Source organism: Chaetodon trifascialis, chromosome 24 (genome assembly GCF_039877785.1).
Source record: "Chaetodon trifascialis isolate fChaTrf1 chromosome 24, fChaTrf1.hap1, whole genome shotgun sequence".
In the NCBI taxonomy this organism is placed as follows: domain Eukaryota; kingdom Metazoa; phylum Chordata; class Actinopteri; order Chaetodontiformes; family Chaetodontidae; genus Chaetodon; species Chaetodon trifascialis.
The window spans coordinates 13043853-13052175 of record NC_092079.1 but is presented as its reverse complement, the minus strand read 5'-3'; the positions used below and the strand labels follow the sequence as shown (position 1 = coordinate 13052175).

The 8323-nt window shown below is 45.3% G+C and overlaps 1 protein-coding gene across 1 annotated transcript; it reads left to right on the top strand.

Moving 5' to 3' along the window:
- The first annotated feature begins 4931 nt into the window (after nt 1-4931).
- atp5f1b (ATP synthase F1 subunit beta) lies at nt 4932-8323 on the top strand. Its single transcript, XM_070994148.1, has 10 exons — nt 4932-5078; nt 5951-6124; nt 6212-6386; nt 6536-6657; nt 6751-6935; nt 7037-7195; nt 7315-7437; nt 7579-7791; nt 7876-8077; nt 8200-8323. Exons 1-10 carry the CDS (start codon nt 4976-4978, stop codon nt 8295-8297), a joined length of 1554 nt encoding a protein of 517 aa, XP_070850249.1. The 5' UTR covers nt 4932-4975; the 3' UTR covers nt 8298-8323.

Sequence of the window (8323 nt, the reverse complement as noted above, 5' to 3'; positions counted from 1 at the left end):
ACAGTCCACGTGCTGTGTGGTAGCTACCATGAAGCACATCAAGGTCGTGTCCTTGATGACATTTCTGAAGAAGAAAGACATTTAACGTGTTTTTTAAGGCCGATCCTGACTCTTTAAATGAATATCTTATAGCATGATCATGTTACTTTTGGAAAAAGAAATGACAGAATCCTCCTCTTTCATCCGTAAGAGGAGCTATAAAACAGAGCTGAGAGTCTGAGCCAAAATAATAAAGTTGCAGGCTGTAAAACCTAAACAACGAGCCAAAGGATGCTGCAAGGGGAGCCGCAGAGTCGTGTGACAGCTCTCTGTGGTTCATCACTAAAGTGGCCGCTTTCACATTACACTGTTACCTATCATAGATGTTTTAAAGTAGTTCAATTAATGTTTTCTCTCCTCCCGAGGCCTCGCCCTCAGATTAAAAGCTGGAAAAGTTTTGATGGGTGATTTATACCTTCAGGCAACACACCTCGCAAGAGCAGTGTACCATGATTCACCTGTGAAAACACCCAGAGGATCATCTGTTATTCTTTCTCTTGGCACGATTCACTGTCAACATCGATTTCCAGGAGCCAGAAAGAATGAATGAATACAAAGGCCAGTGCCACTGCAGCAGCTCCTTCAGTCATGCTCAGATATCATCAAAATGTGCCTAACATGCATGTCTTACACATCCTCTGCACCCCGAATCTACATTCAGAGTCAGATTGTGCAGCTCTGGACATGAAAAGCTGTAACAGTGCAGCTCTTCTTCAGAATCAGTCCAGTTTTTATTGGTGCATGTCCTTTTGAGCACAGAGGAAAAGTCTCCTAACTCCTAAATCTTATTATAATTCTTGTGTAGTCCTGGATCAGAGGAGTCTTGATCCCACGAGACTGTCTGCGACTGTGACGGCTGGAACTGGAATCACATAACTCTGCAACAGGGATGACGACGCGTTTTTATTGCCTACCGTATGACTGAAAGGAAGGAAAGGTGAGCTGCCACTCAAGAATGCTCCCCCTGAAAGACGGACCTCCTTAAATGTGCTTCAGCTCCCGTCCCTTCGTGGAGAGCTCATTAAGCAAAGTGAGGATTTATGAGAATTTCAATATTACGCCTGTTTGGAACACCTTTGCAGAGAGAAACAGGAAGCTGACAAAAATGAATCAAACTATTGCTCAGACACTTAAAACCGCAGAGCTTCTCGTCATGGTAAGCCAAAATAGGGCAGCAGCAGATTCACATGCTTGTTATAATAATTTCTTTTAAAAAGCATTTGGTTTTGAAGTTCTCACTTTCCTTATTTCTTTCACGGCAGGAATCCTGAAATAATGAGCCTCCACGTTCACCGCGCTGCATTTAAAGTGTGCATTAATTTTGCCGGGAGGTTTTCTGAAGAAGACCCGCAGACATCCCAGCTACACCGCAATTACCTGACATTCATTCATCCAACGACTACCTGGGAATAAATTCATGAAGACGGTCCTCGTGATGCTCTGAGCAGATGCAGACATCAGTTAAGGGCATCAATAAAAAGCAGGACATGGCATTTTTTATGTCACGCCACACAATTTGATTTAATGAGCAAATGTTTCCTTGGAAAAGGTGTGCGGCGCGAACAGAGCGAGAGTCTTTCTTTTATGACACTGCGGAAGCCACCACTTAGCTCTGTGATATTCCCTACGCCTCCAGGTATCCTTCCTGTGACATTTGGTTTAACCACTGTTTTCACAAGATAATGCATGTTCCTTCAACATATAGTTACAGCACTGAACACACTCACATCGCTGGCTGCGCGTTGTTAGTGGACAACTGGCAAATCATGCATGAGATTGTAAAATCAGAGCTTTGAATCTGACATGTATGCCCCAACAAGCTTTCAGAGGATCCCTCCTGTGTGACCGTCATGGCGTTTGTTTGTTTTGTTTGTCTTTTGCACATAATCAGATTAAAAGTTTACAGCATGGCAGCAGCTCTGTGACGCTGCACTTTGAGCTGAACGCTAACGAGAGCATGCTAACACCTTCACAACGGTAATATTAGCGTGCTGGTGTTTAGCAGATCTAATGTTTGCCATGTTCGGTTTAGTGTTTTGGTGTGCTAACATTTGCTAATTAGCTGGAAACATCAGCTACAGCTCTGAGGCTGATGAACATCACGGTAATACGTCCAGTATTTGTCGAGAAATCTGACACAAACCCGTCATCATGCAAGCAATGACAACATGCTAACGTTTAGCTGCGTACTTCAACCATGACCTTTGGCTGAAAAGTGTGAATTTTATGCTCTATATAGCCCCCTCAAAAATTCCCCAGAGTTGCAATGATTAGTCGATTACTAAATTAGTCGACTGAAAGAGAATTAATTGGCAACTATTTTGATAATGGTTTAATGATTTCAGTCATTTTTCAAGCAAAAATGTCAAATATTTGCTGGTTTCATCTTCTTCATGGAGGGATTTGCTGCTTTTCTTTGTCATTTATGACAGTAAATTAGGAGTCTCAGATGGAAAGTTGCACAAAAGAAGCAATTTAAAAACGCCAGTTTGGCATTTTCTAGATTAAATACTTGATTAATCATGAAAATATTGGTCAGGTATGTGCACTATTTTCTGCAAACAGACCCATAATGCAATGGATCACATTTTATAGATGTGAAGTCCTGCAGTCCTACACCTGTTGGTGAGGTAAAATGATGACTAAGAGGTGTCTAGAATTCAATTTACTGCTCACAGTAAACTACTGAACATCTGTTATATGAGCGACTGAAGGGGGGCGTGGTTTAGGACACAGGTGTCGTCTTAGTTTAGCATGTTAGCATGCTCACATTTACGCTTAAGCATTAAACACAGTTGAGTCATTACTCTTGAAGATATAAACCAAAGTACTGGACAAAAGTAAATGTTGACCTGATGATGGTGCTTGATGAAAAGTATGTGAATGTTTGTCCAACATTTCATGAGGACCCATCCAGTAACTGTTCATATTTCAGTCTGGACCAAAGTGCTGGACTGCCGGACAGACAGACAGCATTGCTCCACTGCCTGGAGTCTTGCTCCTAGCAAGGCTAAACAGGGCAGGAAAAAGGACATTTACTGGCACCAGTTCATCAGTGTGGCATTACAAGCTAGTGTCTCATTCAAATGGCCACCATAAGTGAATTCTTGCCACCTTTGAGGTCGCAGATCTGTGGGTGGTCAAAGGTCACCGACGGTCAAACTGTCGGAAGTATGATGAAGGGGAGGCTTTGCAAAACCCAGCAGTACACAGAGGCAGCGTTTCTTTGGAACGGGAGACGAATAGAGGTTATTGTTGTGGAGTTCGCTCCATAGTGTGGGTCATCAGAGTTTTCTAATGGCGGACAAAGCCGACCTTTTTAAAAAGGTAACCACATCACAATGGCATCTGCTGCACTGGATCCTGTCGAGGAACATGTCCGTTCCTGCATCACCTCGCCTCTCACACTATCGAGAACTCATTCAGCCCGATCGCTGTAGCTACAGTAACTGCAACGCAAGCACAATCTTTCTAAACACTGAGGCGTAACACATGGAAACTTTCTGGGAAATGTTGGCAAGTGATCTCAGTGTTGCTCCCTCAACAAGAATGCAACTTTTTTAAAAACAGAGATTTGACATTAAGTGACGTGTTGAGTGTTAACGACTTGTGTCGACTCCTGCGTGTACCTGTAATAATCCAAGAACACAAACCACAAAAGCCTGCCAACACAAAGTACCCTCAGTCATCACTCATCAGGCTTTACTTTGGGGCATGCACGGGATGCTTAATTCAAATATGCAGTGTTTTCACAGACAAATACAGACTAGTAGAGCTGCATCTATGCCTGCAGAGAGTCGGATACTCATCTGTGTGGTAGGGGCAGTGATGCCAAGCCTTGTGCAGGCAGTTACATTAGCAGTAGTTGTGTTGCAATGCTCTGTTTGCGTTTAGCACAATATTTTGTTGATTAAAAACAGCCCTCAGGACCAAAGAGTTGAATGTGTTGAAATGTAAAGACGGCTCTACCAGACAGCATGTGCGTTAAACTGAGGCTACCACACACGGATGATTTAAGACTTCCAAAATGTCACGCACGCTCACGCAAACTTCTTGCACAAACCCATCCTCTGCACAAGCTGTCTCTTTTGGTACAGCAGCGCCCTCTAGTGTAAACATGGTGGACTCACTTCTGCAGGCTTCCACTGCACAAGCCTCTCCAGTGTGCCAGTATGCACAACAGCAAAACTAAATGGAATCCAGCCATCATTAATCTCATTTATTACACCTGTGTTTTTCCTACAATGGATCATTATTTATCGTTATTGTTGCATTATCTAGTTTTCAACATACTGTAAAGTATATTCTCCGATCTTTGGGATCTTCTACAAATGAGCTGGTCTCATAGCGCAGCACTAAGCAAGGCGGTCATTTCAGTTTTAATAACGAATTATATTTTATGCAGTAATTATAAACTTACCTCAAGACAGTACTTAAATGTGTCACCACCCAACACAGTATGCTGAGGTAAAGTAGTGAAGATAATAATATTTTGAGTCCTCTATTTTTCAGTCAGTGCACGCAACTTTTAACTGTGGATGTTTTTGCATTGTCTCTGAGGATGAGACACTGTTTTAAGTGGACATGAAAAACACATTTCAGGAGTGCAGCAGAAACATGGGACATGTGTACAAATGGGACAGGAGGACATTAAGATGCTTGAACCATCTGCTCCGTTGTAGGTTTACATAAATTGTTGGCTGTTGTAAATGATAACTTGTATTGTATGTACCCTTTTGTTTGGATTGTCATTCAGAAGTCACATTTACTGTGAAATAGGCCACTTCTGGAGGGCAGAATGTCAGCTGGACGTGCTTAACATCTACGCATGCTCAGACAGGGTTTTACGTTCTGCGCTTGCGCAGTTCGCCTCAACGGCCATTCATTATAAAGCTGCAACTTCCCCCGTCTCTTTCCACCTTCAGCCATTTTGACAATGTTGGGAGCTGTGGGACGCTGCTGCACCGGGGCTCTGCAGGCTCTCAAGCCTGGGGTCCAGCCTCTAAAGGCTCTTGTTGGATCCCCGGCCGTCCTTTCACGTAAGTCCCGCATGCTTGGTGCTTTTGTCGGAAATCGAACTAAGAAAAAACGCATTCACGCTCCTGTCAGAAGGGCAGGGGCAATGCTAACGTTAGCTGTTGCTAGCAACACGCTGGCTGCCCTGCCGGCGCCGCAGCAGGCCTTAACATTGAAATGTCGAAAATGAAATCTGCAGGCGCTATTCCTGAAAGTTAGATGTGAACACCTGTGCACACGTGCTCCTATTAACAGGTGCCATGCACCAGAAAATGAGCAGGCTGTGTTTTTCTTGTGCTAGCAGCAATGACCTTTGAGTAATGACATGAGGCGTCTCAGAGGATGCTAAATTAGCATCGCAAGTTTCAGATTAGCAGGATTGAACAGTCTGCAACATTAACCCGTAGACATATTAAATTCAGATAGCATCTGACAAAGTATGAAGATAGTGAGACATTACAAACACACTTGCCATTGAATGTCCTGCGTCTGTCGTCAACAGAAGCAGCTTCAGCAAAGTTAGCTTAAAGTACGTTTCATTCATCCGTCTGTCCACGTTAGCGGTATTTGGTCAGGGAAACGGCTTGTTAGATTGTATGCTGATTAAAATCCACTAGTATTTCACCCAAGCACGCTGATTGTTTCGTAGAGGGCGTCATTTGATCATTTCATGTGCCTTTTTTAAAGCTAATGGGTAGTTTGGCCGACAGCGATGACTTGACATTGAGCCGGAGCGGCCAGACACGCAGTTGTTTGACTGCCCTGCGCGGTGCTTCTCGACGTACAGGCTCATATTATGGAGACAAATGAAGACCACCTACATAACAAGGTCACGATTGCAGCACACATGTATGACACCGGGCTAAATGCACGCACTGTCTGCGTTACTTTACAGGCAGAGATTATGTCGCACCTGCGGCCGCTGCTGCCACCGCCACCGGGCGTATTGTTGCTGTCATCGGTGCCGTCGTCGACGTCCAGTTCGATGAGGGCCTTCCTCCCATCCTCAATGCCCTGGAGGTCGCTGGCCGCGAAGCCAGGCTAGTCCTGGAGGTGGCACAGCATCTTGGTGAGCAACCTTCAGTCCTGTATGAACAGAAAACATTAAATATTTGTTAAAGACAATAAATGAAAATCATGATTATTATCTGCTCAGGGGAGAACACAGTGCGCACCATTGCTATGGACGGTACTGAAGGTCTGGTCCGTGGACAGAAAGTTCTGGACACTGGTGCTCCCATCAGAATCCCAGTGGGTCCTGAGACCCTGGGCAGGATCATGAATGTCATCGGTGAGCCCATCGATGAGAGGGGTCCCATCTCCACCAAGCAGTGAGTCCTCTGAAAATGGCATCATAGTTATTAAATGTCAGAATTACTATAACAAATAAAATGTCTCACAGAATTAAAGACATTAAAGTGACCCTAGCGTGTATACACAGATGTCAAGTTAATAATTATGTTTCTCCCCCCTCCCACAGGACTGCACCCATCCACGCTGAGGCCCCTGAATTCACCGACATGAGTGTGGAGCAGGAGATTCTGGTGACTGGCATTAAGGTGGTGGACCTGCTGGCCCCCTACGCCAAGGGAGGAAAGATCGGTAAGTGTTAACATGTACATGTTTGCATTATGGCCTTTTTGAAGCCACTTTGGGAATGTGATGAAAGTAACCCTCCGTTTCTCATGGTCGCAGGTCTGTTCGGTGGTGCTGGTGTCGGCAAGACCGTATTGATCATGGAGCTGATCAACAATGTGGCCAAGGCCCACGGTGGTTACTCAGTGTTTGCCGGTGTGGGAGAGCGCACCCGTGAGGGAAACGACTTGTACCATGAAATGATTGAGTCCGGTGTCATCAACTTGAAGGACACCACCTCCAAGGTAACGTTTCTTTTTGTAGATTTCCAGAGGAGACTGAAATTGTGGCATAATAGCCAAAAAATAAAAAATCAACAGCTTACTTCAATTCTTGTCTCTGCTAGGTGGCGCTGGTGTACGGACAGATGAACGAGCCCCCCGGTGCCCGTGCCAGAGTGGCTCTGACTGGACTGACCGTAGCAGAGTACTTCCGTGACCAGGAGGGTCAGGATGTGCTGCTCTTCATCGACAACATCTTCCGCTTCACACAGGCTGGCTCTGAGGTGTGTGCAACAACCGTCATGTCTGTAGAAATGTCACAATATGAATTTATAATACAGTTTAAAATTTCACTGTCGACTGGAAGCCTTGATACTGACTGAAGTCGTCGCTTACTTCTCAGGTGTCTGCCCTGCTGGGTCGTATCCCCTCTGCTGTGGGTTACCAGCCCACTCTGGCCACTGACATGGGTACCATGCAGGAGAGAATCACCACCACAAAGAAGGGTTCAATCACATCTGTGCAGGTAAACAGGCCTTAAAGGAGGATAACTGTCGAGCTGCATCATGCCAATGCACGTTCATCCCTCGTTGTATTAGCTGAAACGACCTTTTAAAAGGTGAATTGGTTCTTTGAAGATTGATGAGGTCTCACTTCTTTCCACCAGGCCATCTATGTGCCTGCTGATGATTTGACTGACCCTGCCCCCGCCACCACCTTCGCTCACTTGGATGCCACCACTGTGTTGTCCCGTGCCATCGCTGAGCTTGGTATCTACCCCGCTGTCGACCCTCTGGACTCAACCTCCCGTATCATGGACCCCAACATTGTTGGAGCTGAGCACTACGATGTTGCCCGTGGTGTGCAGAAAATCCTTCAGGTTTGTACTTTTTGAAACCTATTTTTGATTTGATGGGCCAAACAAAACATTTACCATGTTAACCAGTTTATTTTCCTCTTGTAGGACTACAAATCTCTGCAGGATATCATTGCTATCCTGGGTATGGATGAGCTGTCTGAGGAGGACAAACTGACTGTGGCCCGTGCCCGCAAGATCCAGCGTTTCCTGTCCCAGCCCTTCCAGGTGGCCGAGGTCTTCACTGGCCATTTGGGCAAGCTGGTGCCCCTCAAGGAAACCATCAAGGGCTTCAAGAGCATCCTTGGTGGTAAGTGTATCAGTGATGTGACTTGAAGTATTTTTATTTTTTTGGAATCTGTGTATGTGCCCCTCTACCTTTTCAGCTCTATCTGTAATACCAATGTTGCCTATGTACCTGTTTCCCCACAGGTGAGTACGACGCTCTGCCCGAGCAGGCCTTCTACATGGTCGGCCCCATCGAGGAAGTCGTTCAGAAGGCCGAGAAGCTGGCTGAGGAGCACTCATAAACATCCAAACTGCTGTGGGGAGAAGA

Bases quoted from the DNA above. Each gene is read 5' to 3' on its own strand.
- atp5f1b (XM_070994148.1), top strand. From the start codon at position 4,976: ATGTTGGGAGCTGTGGGACGCTGCTGCACCGGGGCTCTGCAGGCTCTC. The intron at 7,438-7,578 runs GTAAACAGGCCT...TCTTTCCACCAG, and splicing joins GTTCAATCACATCTGTGCAG to GCCATCTATGTGCCTGCTGA. The intron at 7,792-7,875 runs GTTTGTACTTTT...TTCCTCTTGTAG, and splicing joins GTGTGCAGAAAATCCTTCAG to GACTACAAATCTCTGCAGGA.